Source organism: Bemisia tabaci, chromosome 1 (genome assembly GCF_918797505.1).
Source record: "Bemisia tabaci chromosome 1, PGI_BMITA_v3".
NCBI lineage: Eukaryota > Metazoa > Arthropoda > Insecta > Hemiptera > Aleyrodidae > Bemisia > Bemisia tabaci.
The window spans coordinates 86,675,061-86,689,810 of NC_092793.1; the positions used below are offsets into that span (position 1 = coordinate 86,675,061).

The 14,750-nt window shown below is 40.0% G+C and overlaps 1 protein-coding gene across 1 annotated transcript in view; it reads left to right on the forward strand.

The window, feature by feature from the left end:
- Positions 1-14,750, forward strand: part of und (methionyl aminopeptidase und) — a 52,198-nt gene that overhangs the window by 15,271 nt on the left and 22,177 nt on the right. The window contains exons 3-5 of the mRNA XM_019057705.2: positions 7,685-7,839; positions 8,931-9,168; positions 11,014-11,108. Of these exons, the coding sequence (XP_018913250.1) occupies positions 7,685-7,839; positions 8,931-9,168; positions 11,014-11,108 (488 nt within the window). The remainder of the gene's footprint in view (positions 1-7,684; positions 7,840-8,930; positions 9,169-11,013; positions 11,109-14,750) is intronic.

A 14,750-nucleotide genomic window follows, 5' to 3' on the forward strand; every position in this document is an offset into this window, starting at 1 on the left:
GAGGTAAACGGGGGGGGGCCAATTTTAAAAATCGGGGCTCCTTTCCGAATCGCAAATTGATTGCATCCAAATTGAGGAGCAGAACACATTTACATCGTAAGTGACTCCTAAGGCCCCAATTGACCCCCTGAACGGCAGAAAGTAACTCCCTGAGGAGGGGGGCTTCGCCCCCGCCAAAAATTTCTCAAGATTCCTCTTTGGTCGCAAAATTGACGCCGATTCTCCAGAAAAAGACGGTTTCCCATGTAATCGACCCCGAGGAGCTCAGGGAACATGAAATTTAGAGTCCTCGGGGTCGATTTCATGGGAAACCGTCTTTTTCTGGAGAATTGGCGTCAATTTTGCGACCAAAGAGCAATCTTGAGAAATTTTTGGCGGGGGCGAAGCCTCCCTCCTCAGGGAATTACTTTCTGCCGTTCAGGGGGGTCAATTGGGGCTTTAGGAGTCACTTACGATGTAAATGTGTTCTGCTCCTCAATTTGGATGCAATCAATTTGCGATTCGGAAAGGAGCCCCGATTTTTAAAATTGGGCCCCCCCCCCCGTTTACCTCCCAAGGGGGGCTAGAGGAGCTTCGGGACCAGGAAATTTGGATTTCTCGAGGGCGATTACCTGGGAAACTGTCTTTTTCTGGAGAATTTACGTCAATTTTGAGACCAAAGAGAAATTATGGAGGGGGTACTGTTCCCCTCTTTAAGGGGTCATTTTTGGGCCTTGGATGGTCCGATTTTAGATTTTTAGGGGTCAATTCCACGTGAAATTTTCCGTGCTTTTCAATTCTGATGCGATCTGTCCGCAATTCGGTCGGGAACCTTGACTTTTAGCATCGTGACCCCCCCCTTCATCCCCCAAGGGTGGGTGGGGGGGTTTCGGGACCACGAAATTCGGATTCCTTGGGGTCAATTCCCTATTCAACCCCGCGGTCTCCGACTTCGTACGACCTAAACCAACCGAGAAAAAGGCCTGGTACGGGTGGTCTGAAACACCCTGTATTAATAATGCTCCTCTGAGACAATAAAAAATAGACCATTATAAACTAAATCTGTACTTCAATAGCTCTTGCTGACAACAACTTGCTACATCAACTTAATCTGATGTTCAGAAAAATAGAAAAGCCAACTATAGTACTATCATTTCCATGCAAACAGCCAACCTTGCATTAATTGAGGAATGATAAATACAGTTTTAACCATGCCTTAGAATTTCTACTATTTGGAGTTGTGATATAAAGAAAGAAGTTTCGTCGTTTAAATTTTTAGGGGACAACTATAAGTTCACAGTGAAACTTTCATCTACTTAGTGGTAATGAAGGTACCTTTACCATACATTAATTGAGGAATGATAAATACAGTTTTAATTATATGCCTTAGAACTTCTACTATTTGGAGTCAGGGAACAAAAAAATGAGCTTCATCGTCTGCATTTTCATTTGCCAACTAAGTTCACCATGGAACTTGCATCTACTTTGTGGTGATGAAGGTAAGTGAAGAACCTTATCAGGGTGTTAGGTAAAATTGAGATTCTTTCATCATTCATTACATTTAAATTAAATAATTGTGAAAAAAACTCTGAAAAATAATACACTGATTTTTTAACACTTTGCTTACGTACATCTTACTTTAAAAAATTGTATGCGAGGAGAGTATTATGGAACTTGCGGAATCTGATTTCATCATAATAAGGATAGCACAACTTCCCCACACGGTTCGAATCCTCCGCGTAATTACGATCCAAACATGCGAACTGCGCGTGCATCAGAGCCTCACTTTTGGTCGCCTCATGTCTCCCGTGTGTGGCACCCTAGGTTAGGGTAGGTTAAGTTATTCTAGGTTAGGTTAGGTTCGGTTAGGTTAGGTTCAGTTAGGTTAGGTCATCAGCTCTTTAATAAATTAGTGACTCTCTGTTCCATAGAGAAAAAAAGGAGGTGTTTGCATTTCGGGTATCTTGGAATTTTTTGATGACTTGATGACGTAGGTGGGTACAGCGACGTCCCCTTCACGCTAAACGTCACTGTACCCACCTACGTCATCAAGTCATCAAAAAATTCCAAGATGCCCGAAATGCAAACACCTCCTTTTTTTTCTCTATGTTTCTGTTCAACTCGTGTTTTAAAAAAAAAAAAGAATTAATGTTTTACTTACCTTAAATTTTTTAATTTCCGACTTTAAAAATTACAATCCTACTGTTTTTTCGAAATTCCCGCGCCAATCTACGAGATATCATCCGAATAGTCAATGGTCATCGGTCGATTATCGGTGCGCTCGTGGCAACTTTTTAACGCCTCTTTCCTTCTCAAAGTGTTAAATCCTGAGAACAGTGGATTCTCATATCCGCTGTTTTTACAAATAACATGGTTTTCAGTTCAGATCTCGTCGAAAAATTACGCTGGAAGCCTGAAACTTTGCACAGGCATTCTAAATGGCTCCTGAATTCGAAAAAAGCGTTTGCCTGAAAAATGGCGGATGTCAGCGACCGCTATTGCTACATACATGTCCTTATATACCTACAAATGACATATTCTGGGTGTTCTAAACCAACCAACAACTATATTTTTCTCCAGAACAGCCAAAAATTGAGCATCAGGATGAGGCTCAATTAAGCCATGTTTGTAACATTTTCCTGGCACGGTCTGCTTGAACGAGTTTAAATTTTTTGACGATTCAAAAGCAAAAACTCTTCAAATGCTAGAAGTTGAATGTCTACCTAGTCATTTAAGCCAAAAAGAGAACAATTCCGTTCAACTTCTGGAAAACAAAGTTGATCTAAAGGTATTTCGGGGCTAAAATAGGCAAATTATCGGTATAAAGTTCGGTTCTATCATTGAAAAGAAATTTTCTTGATAGTCATGATGCCTAGGTTTCTTAGATAAGGTTGCTTCAAGCACTTGAACGCTAATACCACCGATTTTATGGTAAATTTTGGAGGCCTAAAACTACCACTCAGAGCTGAAAATTGCTCAAAGAGGCTGTCCCATTTTCCATAGGAAATGTCCGCAAGAGATTTTACATCCATACTTTCAGGAATCATAACAGATCATCAGAGAGGCCTTAATCCGGTGACCTTTCTCCTCTAGCTCTCCAGGGGGCAGGGGCTCGAAGATCAAAAGCACCAACCGCCATAACTTTTGAACGAAACAACAGATCAATTTGATCTTGAGCTCAAATAAAAGCTTTTGACGAGAGCTTTTATTTTATGTATAATATTGTCTTTTTTGGTAATTTTTCAATGTGAAAAAAATCATTGTTTGATTTTCCAAGCCCAAAAAATTCAGTTTGTCTGGTTTTTCCATGATGGGGAACACAGGAATCATTACTGGAAACATTTTGAATGAAAGTCCTTCATTCAAGCTTAAAACAAGCCATAATTTAGCTTGGGAAAACAAATGCTTCAAAAGTTATGACCGTTTAAAGTTGGCGTGGCGCCCTATTTTCGAAGCAAACAGAGTGTACTCTCGCGTGGCACTCCTTCTTTCTTTTTCCCTCGTGCCCGCTTCAGCTGATGACGATTACAGAAAGGTCCAAAACTCCTTCCACCTAAAGCATGATCAATAATTTACGCAAAATTACTTTTATTTGTAACAAAACAAGGGATATATATAACAAAAAAAACATTAAATGCAAATAAAGGATAAGATGCTGGCATTCATTATATTTGCGCCCCCCCCTCCATGATTTACGATTTAATAGCCAAATCAAGCCTCTTTTACCGTATAATACACTCAAAATCAGTGGATATTATTCATAAGGCTGGCTCTTGTACGCACCTGGCTGGAGAGAGGTGAGGGAGAGATAATCAGTAGTAAACTTGAGTTTCAAGTGCTTGTCGGCCAGTTTACGCCGAGGAGTCGATGCATTGATTCGTTCGAAGTCCATGCAAACATCAATTTAACAAGAAAACGGAAAATATTAGATGGGATTTTAGTCCTATTGCCGCCCCTCCCCCTCTCAGAAAACTCGAAAACCGTTCCTATGCTCCTCTTGAAATTTCTCTCTGAGCTTTAGGTCTTTATAGGCTTTCATTTCAAATCTGTTCGATCAACTGCTCAAAAAATGACGGGCGTATCAGTAGCAGTAGTAGCAGCAGCAGTAGTAGTAGTAGTAGTAGTAGTAGTAGCAGTAGTAGTATTAGTAGTAGTAGTAGTAGTAGTAGTAGTAGTAGTAGTAGTAGTAGTAGTAGTAGTAGAAGTAGTAGTAGAAGTAGTAGAAGTAGTAGTAGTAGTAGTAGCAGTAGTAGCAGTAGCAGTAGTAGAAGTAGTAGTAGAAGTAGTAGTAGTAGTAGTAGCAGTAGTAGTAGAAGTAGTAGTAGTAGTAGAAGTAGTAGTAGTAGTAGCAGTAGTAGCATTATTAGTAGTAGCAGCAGTAGTAGTAGTAGTAGTAGTAGCAGTAGTAGTCGTAGTAGCAGTAGTAGTAGTAGCAGTAGCGGTATTAGTAGCAGTAGTAGTAGCAGTAGTAGCAGTAGTAGTAGTAGTAGTAGTAGTAGTAGTAGTAGTAGTAGTAGTAGTAGTAGTAGTAGTAGTAGTAGTAGTAGTAGTAGTAGCAGCAGTAGTAATAGTAGCAGAAGTAGTAGTAGCAGTAGTAGTAGTAGTAGTAGTAGCAGTAGTAGTAGTAGTAGTAGTAGTAGTAGTAGTAGTAGTAGTAGTAGTAGTAGTAGTAGTAGTAGTAGTAGTAGTAGTAGTAGTAGTAGTAGTAGTAGTAGTAGTAGTAGCAGTAGTAGTAGCAGCAGCAGTAGCAGCAATAGTAGTAGTAGTAGCAGCAGTAGCAGCAATAGTAGTAGTAGTAGCAGCAGCAGTACTGTACAGTACATGTATGCAAAGTAATTGCATACTTACTTTTTAATTTTTTTTTCCCTGTTCATTATCAGGAAAAAGTTTATTTGTGTTCGTTGTTTCCGCATATGTACATGAGCGCTTTCTCGTTCGTCGTAGAGTCCCTTTATACCCAGAGTTACGACAACTCACTTTTGGTTGGGCCAGGGTTGGGCTGAAAGTGGCCTAAAAAAAAATCCAATTCTGATTGGTTCTCGCTCATGGAGGCCGAAACGAGTGCACCAAGATGGCGGTACCTCGTATGTGAACAAGAATAATGAAAATATTACCTAATTGTGGTTTATCAAGAGTAAATTGTTATTTCCATCGGTCCAAAATGAAAATAGATTAAGAAATTATTCACAAACCAATCTCATTTTATTTTTAATTGATCAGTTTGTTGATGTTGTTGTTTTTGTGTGACAGACATCGCAGGATTCATGATCCTTATCCCTCAATATCGTTCGTTTGGGTGCACTCGTTTCGGCCTCCATGGCCAGCCAAGGCCGGCTGTCAGTCAGCTGATAATCGAGTTGTCGTAACTCTGGGTATAAAGGGACTCTAGTTCGTCGATAAGTGTAGCAGTCTAGTAAACGAGAAAACTGCCAAGAGGTTGTCCCATTTTCCACAGGAAATGGCCGCAAGAGCTTTTCCATCCATACTTTCAGGAATCATAACGTATCATCGGAGAAGCTTAAATCCGGTGTCATTTCTCGTCTAGCCCCCCAGGGGGAGGGGGGGCAGGGGGTCAAAGGTCAAACGCTCCGACCGCCATGACTTTTGAACGAATCGTCGGATCAACTTGATCTTGGGCTCAAATGAAAGCTCTTAATGAGACCTTTCATTTGATGTATAGTAGTGTCTATTTTTGGTAACTTTCTAACGTAAAAAAAATTATTTTTTGATTTTTCAAGCCCAAAAAATTCAGTTTTTCGGGGTTTTCTCCAAATCGGAACGCATGAATCATTACAAGAACCAATTTAAATAAAATTCCTTGATTCAAGTTTTAATATGAGCTATCGTTGAACTTGGGGAAATGAATGGTTCAAAAGTTATGACCGTTCAAAGTTGGCGTATATTTTCGAAGCGCGCGGAGTGTGTACTCGCGTGCCACCCCTCCCTACCTCTCCCCCTGGGGCCCGCTTCAGTTGATAACGGATTCCACCTAAAGAATGACCAATCATTAGTGTTAAGTTACTTTTATTTCTAACGGAAAAAGGGAAATAAAAATGAATTAAATGCTAATAAAAGATAAAACGCTGGCATACATTATTTTTTCGCCCCCCCCCCCCCTCCATGATTTAATATTTAATAGCCAAATCCAGCCTCTTTTACCACAAAATACACTCAAAAGATGTAGATAATACTCATACGGTGTGGTACGCAACTAGCCGACCAGCACTTGAACGCGCATTTACTACTGAATATCTCTCCCTCACCTCTCTCTGATCTATTTCCCTCTCATCAAGATTTACCTGTACGGGAATAATCAGATACCGTAATGATGAGAGGCTTGATTTGGCTACATCAAATATTAAATCATGGAGGGGGGGGGGGGGTGAAAAAATAATGTTTGCCAGCGTCTTATCGTTTATTAGCATTTAATTTATTTTTATTTCCCTTTTTTCGTTAGAAATAAAAGTAACTTAACACTATTGACTGGTCATTCTTTAGATGGAAGGAGCTTTGAACCTTTCTGTATCCGTTATCAACTGAAGCGGGCCCCAGGGGGAGAGGTAGGGAGGGGTGGCACGCGAGTACACACTCCGCGCGCTTCGAAAATAGGGCGCCACGCCAACTTTGAACGGTCATAACTTTTGAACCATTCATTTCCCCAAGTTCAACGATAGCTCATATTAAAACTTGAATCAAGGACTTTCATTTAAATTGGTTTTTGTAATGATTCATGCGTTCCGAATTGGAGAAAACCCCGAAAAACTGAATTTTTTGGGCTTGAAAAATCAAAAAATGATTTTTTTTACGTTAGAAAGTTACCAAAAATAGACACTACTATACATCAAATGAAAGGTCTCGTTAAGAGCTTTCATTTGAGCCCAAGATCAAGTTGATCCGACGATTCGTTCAAAAGTTATGGCGGTCGGAGCGTTTGACCTTTGACCCCCTGCCCCCCCTCCCCCTGGGGGGCTAGACGAGAAATGACACCGGATTTAGGCTTCTCCAATGATACGTTATGATTCCTGAAAGTATGGATGGAAAAGCTCTTGCGGCCATTTCCTATGGAAAATGGGACAACCTCTATCTGTCTTCATTATCATCTACATGTCTCTTGCAGAGGAGATCAAGGCACTTCGGAAACTTGATAAAATCACATTGGTACGTGTGGTACTTGGTGCAACCGGAGAGATCCCCAAGAAGCTTTTCCACAGCCTTAGATTCCTAAACATGAACAATAAGACTTACCAACAACTCCAAAAAGCTTCTCTCGTGGGAAGTTGTTGAATCATCCACAGGTTCCGCTGTGACGGCCAGTGAGTAAAAACTCACAAAAGAAGAAAAAGAAAAAAAAGACCTGTTACACAAGCAAATTAAAACAGAGCCCTCCTTTCTCCTAAGTAACCCGGGAGAGAACTGAAATACCAGCCTTAAGCTGTAAATTTCTAATCCAAAAAAATAATGATGAACATATGGAGAAAGTCATCATTTTTAAAAATTGCCTCATGATAGTTATAACCGTATTCTTGCCTCACTTTTTCTGCGATCCTAGGGCATTTCCTGCACCCATGCGTGAACATTCTGGAATATGTTTAGATCAAGATGGAAATTCCTATATTTCTTAGAAAAACTGAAATGTGGTTAAATTGTCAAGTAAAATCAAATCTACAAGGCTAAAGTAATCATATTCATTTTTATCATATCTCAGGAAACTTTCCAGTCGGCCAGGAGATGGAATACCCACAGTGTCAAAATGATCAAACCGCGAAAGATAGATTTTCCAGTGAAGAAAAACGTGCACTAGATAAATTGCATAATGACATGTATAATCAAGCAAGACATGCTGCTGAAGCTCATCGACAGGTATTATACTGTTTTACGACTGTATTATGCCACTGTAGTTACTCTAACTGTACATTGTAATGTATAGTGTCACACTGGGTGTGTATTAATTGCATAGGTAATACAAAACAATGGTGTGGCAAAGTGTTAGAGCCAAAAAATTCGGTAAAACTTTGATGGAGAGACTCTCAGGAGGCCGGTAAAACATTTTTCTTTTCAAAATATATTTAAAGAGGAGGGTTAACAACATTAATTTGTAGTTAACCCCCTAAGGTTTTGCAGGATTACTTAACATTCCAAAAATATGCACAGGGGTTTTATATTTTAGCATCGCTTAACCTGATGTATTATTAAAGACTTTATAGAAAAAGATATCAAGTCAATTATAAAGAGAACTGAACTCCAAATTTTGGAATTCATTCAAAATTCTACCTAAAAATCACCTACACAATTTTTAAACTTTGATGAAGAGAATGATGATAGAACAGAGATGGAAGTCGGATAATTTTAAGAAAAGGCCATGAAAGCATTAGAATACTAGGCTTAGAAAATACAAGAAGGGTACATTACAAATGACGTAATATTTCTTATACTATGACATAGAGAGAGCAGTTGTGTATTGGATTTTAATGTTGACTCAACTTTTCCAAGATCCTGAAGTGTTGCAGCATCAATGCCACTTGGAAAAAGTAAACATTTGACTGTTTCTGGACCTGCTGTCCCTTCTGCTCTCATTGCTGTAGCTCCAACTATCTTGATCCAGTCTTACAATGATCTTTTGTATAAAATTCTGATTTCTATCATTCAAACTGCCTCAAAAATAGAAGTTGGAGCAACTCAAAATGTGATAATGAAGACAATAATGTCCATGAAACCAAGCAATCAAATGAATAAATGTCTTATGTGATCCGTTTGTAAATAATATCGATCCAGTGGCCACTGAACCTACTCATGTTCTTTTTTTTTTCAATAATACTTGGGTTGACGTGAGCCCACTATTTTGTAACACTTTCATCGCCTTTGAATTCTTGGAAAGAATGGGTTTTAAAATACTTTTATGGATTTGCAAGGTAGAATGTACCAAAACTTAAAGCTATCCATGAATTTCTCAGGTCCGTCGCCATATTCAAAACTGGGTCAAACCAGGAATGACCATGATTGAAATCTGTGAAGAGTTAGAGAAATGCTCTCGATCACTGATAGGTGGCGATGAACTCAACTCTGGAATGGCATTTCCGACAGGGTGCTCTCGGAATAACTGTGCTGCTCACTATACCCCAAATGCTGGTGATCCAACCGTTCTTTTAGCAGATGATGTCACCAAAATTGACTTTGGAACCCATATCAGTGGTATGCTTTCTACATATAATTATTTATTATGAGATTTCGCAACCTCACCATTCTTCTACTCCGTTAAAAAATTCTCTCAATCCTGCTCAGGATATCCAGGAAAATAAGCTCATAAAATTAAAATGTTTTTGAAGACCAACTTATAAAATTTACAGCTTCTGCAGGTTGATAATAGAAGTTGATAGAGGAAGAAGACAAGGAGTTCATGAAGTGATTCTATTACTTAGTGGAATCGGGTGGTTGCTGTGGACAAGGAGCTAAATAATAGACTAACTGCAACCCATGAGAGAACCTATTCTTAGTCCATCATTTTGCCCCTTACAAGGGGAGGCTACCGATTGTCCCCCTCAGATCGGGTTCAAATTTGTCAGAGAGGTAGAACAGGCTAATATAAGAACCCGTATTTTTTTTAGGTGCGTATGCCCAGCCGTTTTTGAGTTATGAATTTTTGAAGTTGCCGTTTTTTCGTGTCAGCGACGCGCTCAAGTTGAGCCTACTGTGCACGCACCTTTTAATGCGATTCGAATGTCGTAGAGATCATGTGAGACAGTTGTCCAAGCGGTAGCGCGCTCGTCTATGATGCTGCAGGCTCGGAGTTCGATACTTATTCCGTGAATTTAATTTTTAAAATTGATTATTTTGTTTTTTAATCGCTTCATCACAAGAAATAGTAAGTCACCTTATAGACGTTATGATTCTAATTATTTTTTATGTATATTTTATTTTTTATGTTTTTTTTTTTAATGAGTGTTTGACAAAAAAGGAAAAAAACATAATTAGCATCACAACGTCTACAAGGTGACTTACAGTTTCTTGTGATGAAGCGATTAAAAAACAAAATAATCAATTTTAAAAATTAAATTCACGGAATAAGTATCAAACTCCGAGCCTGCAGCATCATAGACGAGCGCGCTACCGCTTGGACAACTGTCTCACATGATCTCTACGACATTCGGATCGCATTAAAAGGTGCGTGCACAGTAGGCTCAACTTGAGCGCGTCGCTGACACGAAAAAACGGCAACAATTCATAACTCAAAAACGGCTGGGCATTGGCACCTAAAAAAAAATACGGGTTCTTATATTAACCTATTCTACCTCTCTGCCAAATTTGAACCCGATCTGAGGGGGACAATCGGTAGCCTCCCCTTGTTAACCTATTCTACCTCTCTGCCAAATTTGAACCCGATCTGAGGGGGACAATCGGTAGCCTCCCCTTGTTAGTCTATAAGAACCACCTGCTTTAACCATTAGGAGCAGTGCTACATTTTCCCATTTTTAATAATCAACCCACATGTTGACACAGGAACTAATGAAATGCTTTAAAATCTTAGCAGCAATCAATGCATGTATGACCTGTTTCTAAATGATTGTTCAATTATGCCAAGTCTCCTGTGAAACTTTTAACTATCATCAAATGATCTTTACAGCATTAATTTTGTACATCAGGCTGAAATTGTTTGTGTCACTGGCAACATTTTGGCCTTTACTTTCTGAGTTTAAAAATGACTGTGAGTAACGCTAATCTGAGGCAAATATTATCTCATCCAAATGGACAAAAGTCTAAAGCATACTTTACATGACCTAAAAATGTTTAATTTCATTGTAATTACATTGACTTGTTTTAATCGACGAATCAATAAATGGACTAGCAATTTGCTGGGCCATGAAATAGGAGATGAAAAGTCCAAGAATCCTGAAATTGATTTGTTTCCTTGAGTGTCTTTGCAGGGTCTTTTGTCTTTGGATGGATTGAAAATTTGGCTAGATTGAGCGGATTTTCCATTTAATGTTCTCATTGTACTCATCCTCTGTAAGAAACCTTCATTGAGTATGTTTTAAACAGGTCGAATCATTGATTGTGCATGGACTTTGACTTTTAATCCGAAGTATGATAAACTTGTCGAAGCCGTACGGGAAGCTACAAACACTGGTATAAAGGTAATTTCTAACGTTTGAGTTTTATCCATAAACCGTCCATCCATGACCAATCCATGGAATCCATGACCATCACAATCTATCTTGCTCTTCTTGCCTGAGAATTTCGTTTGTTTTGGTTTTATTTTCTTGTATGTTTATTTTATTTTTTTTTGGTTTTTTATGTATGTGTTACGCTCAATGTTAGGGGGCCGGCCGATGCTGTCACTGACCGGCCAATGATAGCATCGGCCGAAATCGAGGGCCAATGACATGATTGGCCGGCCAATCATGTCATCGGCCTAAAAGCCCGGTCACTGTTAACATTTTCACCGCGAGGTGAACAATGGCCGGCCGATGATGACAGTGGCCAATGACTGACGGCCATTGTCCGTTCACATTATAAAACACATTAAAACTGAAAACATACCACATGAGAGGAAACAAATGAGTGAATGTGTAATTACTACAGCTGTTTGATTTATTTTTAGAAGGTTTTTTTTTTTTATATTTATTTTACATTTCTTTCGACTTTAAAAATTGGAGCATTTTTTTCGTTTTTGTTTTTGTTTTTTTTTTATCCCACAGCTGTAATAATTATTTCAAGAAGCAACGTTGAGTTGGCGTTCCGTTTGTTCGCGAGTAATGCGGTTAACTTTTCTTGAAATGATTGCTCCATGGTCCACGTAAAAAATTGTAAGAAATTAGTTAAAAAATATGAAAAACTCTCGCGCGCATGCCACGTTTTCACTTGAAATGACTTAAAACATGGAAAAACACACACGAGTATGCAGTAAAACAAAGATTTAAAAACTCAGAACACAGTCATAGATTAAAAACACACACGAGCACGAGCACTAAAAAAAATATTTAAAACAGGATTAAAACTTTCGAGTAAAACACTATATTAAAACAACACATAAAAACTACTTTAAAAAAATCGCGGATTAATTACAGGCCGTTCCGACGGGAGGATAGAGCGTCCGATGGGCCACACTTGCACGGGGTGTGGCCTGGAGGGGTCGTTTAGTGGGTACGGAACACAGCGGCGTGCTTCACCCCCACATAACCGGGTCTTCCCATCTCACAGCGGTCGGGTCGGTTAGGGGTCGCTTCGGCGGCTCTTCACCAGCTGATGGTCGTTGCCGTCCCGGTATTCGGTGGGCCCTTTTCATGAGGGGCGTCTTGGTGACCCTCATGATGGGGGCACTGTAGCGAATTTTTCCCCTCATCACAAAAAAAAAAAAAAAAAAAAAAATTACAGGCCGTGTCCGTCGCGTGATCGCCTCAGAGAAGAAGAAAGCACACTGAGTTGAGCATCCGAAATTGTAAACACATCACTCACTCCGGCAAGCAAGGGGGGATAACAGTAACACTCTTATCACGATTGAGATTTGAGACATATCATCACCCGGCATTGCAGGATACACGGTGACGCGGTTGCCGCTTGGTCACTCAACTCTCTTACGTTCAATTGATAAATGATAACAGATCCAACATTGGCCGTCACCCCTCGGCCAAACAGTACATTGGCCGGCCAATGACACCAGCGGCCGGTCAATATGTGACGGTTTTATTGTTAAGGAAACATTTCCCAAAATCGCTGGCCACTGACGTCATTGGCCTGGCCGGCCAATGACATCATCGGCCGAAACGCCCGGCCACGGTCAACATTGGCCGGCCAATGACATACACTTCCCCATTCCCTAACATTGACCGTAACATATGTATGTGTATGTCACTTTTATGGCGCGCTAGAGCGCTCTGCGACGCCTACCCGCCTCAGGAATCTGTCATGGTAGAGATCCCCTGAAAGCTGGCGTCTCTCCATCTCTTGACAAATGCCCTCTACCCACTGTTTGGCTGAATGCCTTCTCCGATGCCTACCTGGAGGGACCCACTCCAACACCATCTTTGGCAACCTGGTATCAGCCATGCTTTGCACATGCCCATACCATACCAACTGCCTGGTCATGCTATAATGCAAAATTGTCCCCTTAATGCCCATTATCTCCCGAACATATTCATTCCTGATACGTTCTCTCCTCGAGATTCCAGCCGATCTTTGCCAGAGAAATCCATCTCTGTCGTCTCGAGCATTTCTTTGGGCCGCTTCTTCAACTGCCACCTATCACTGCCATAGGTCATTTATATGTTTGACAACCGAGTTACAAATCCTCTTTTTGTTGTCCTCGGAAATTCTTTGGTCCCAAAGAATCTCATTCAGCATGGCGATGGGTTTCCTTCTTTGAAGATTACAGTTCTACGATGGCTTTCCTTCTTTGAAGATTACAGTTCCGAATGGCCTAATCCAACTTCCCATCCAAAGTTAGTTTCACCCCCAGGTACCTGTATTGTTCGCAATTTTCTATATGTTGATCATCCTCCAGGACTATGCTCTGCTGAGCACCCTCGACGGACATCTTTTCCGTCTTACGGACACTAACCTCGAGTCCCTACTTGGAGTGCGCCTCAACGAATTTCTAGGTCATATACTCAGCTATGGCTGGGGGGGATAAAAAATCTCCTTTAAATTATTGCCCAATATCTGTTTTACCAGCTCTAGCCAAAATTATTGAAAAAGTGTTGTACAACCAACTAGTTAAGTTCATTGAAGAAGGGCAGTTTTTACATTGTAATCAATTCAGATTCCGTAAGAAAAGGTTGACTACTCAAGCCATTCAAAAATTAACGGAATGCATCTATAAATTATTGGATCAGGGGATCCCTGTTGCCAGTCTACACTTTGATTTTCCCAAAGCATTTTACCTCATTAACCATAAATTACCGCTTAAAAAACTTAGTTCCCATCTCAACCCCAGCACCGTTGACCTCATAGCATCGTATTTAAGTACTAGAAAGTAGAGAGTTAAAAGTGACTCTAATTTTGGTCTTGCCATTTAAATCTTGTGTGGACTGTCAGCTGGTGTTCCCCAAGGATCTATCCTAGGACCTTTATTATTCCTTATCTTCGTTAATGACATGCCTGGTGCAGTGGGATTCCTCACGCACTTGTTCGCTGACAATACAATTGTTTTGGGGCCAAATCTTAAGAAAGAATGTACTACGGCCCAGCATGACGTAACAGCATGGTTTTCTGTGAACAGACTCTTAATAAATCAGGATAAAACACTAAGAATTAATTATTATATGATTTCCTATCAAAAAAGAAGCCAATCTAATGATGATTGGTGCAGTAGCTCAGAGGCTCTTACCCACGCTAACTCATTGGGTATAATACTTTATCAAAGCTTAAATTGGTCATCTCATGCACTAGAAGTCATTTTTAAAATTAATACCGTTAAATGGGCATTCAGGAACCTGGCAAAAGTTGTATCCCTCCAGTCGTGTATAATGTACTATCATGCAAACACAATCTCACATCCAAGGTATGGCCTAGCACTATGGGGTCTAAACCACTGCTCAGGTCAATTATTCATTGAACATAGAAAATGTCTTAGACTGATCTTTAACAAACCATTTAAGTACCATTGTAGAAACCTATCTACACAGCACCAACTCACAACACTTCCATCCATCTTTATACTAGATAGTCTAAAGTTTGCCATTGACGACGGCTTGATCACTAATGACATGATAAGAAACACTAGAAACTCCTTCATAAATTTCGAAGTTGTTCGTTTGAAGGTCCTTGAACAGTCAGTG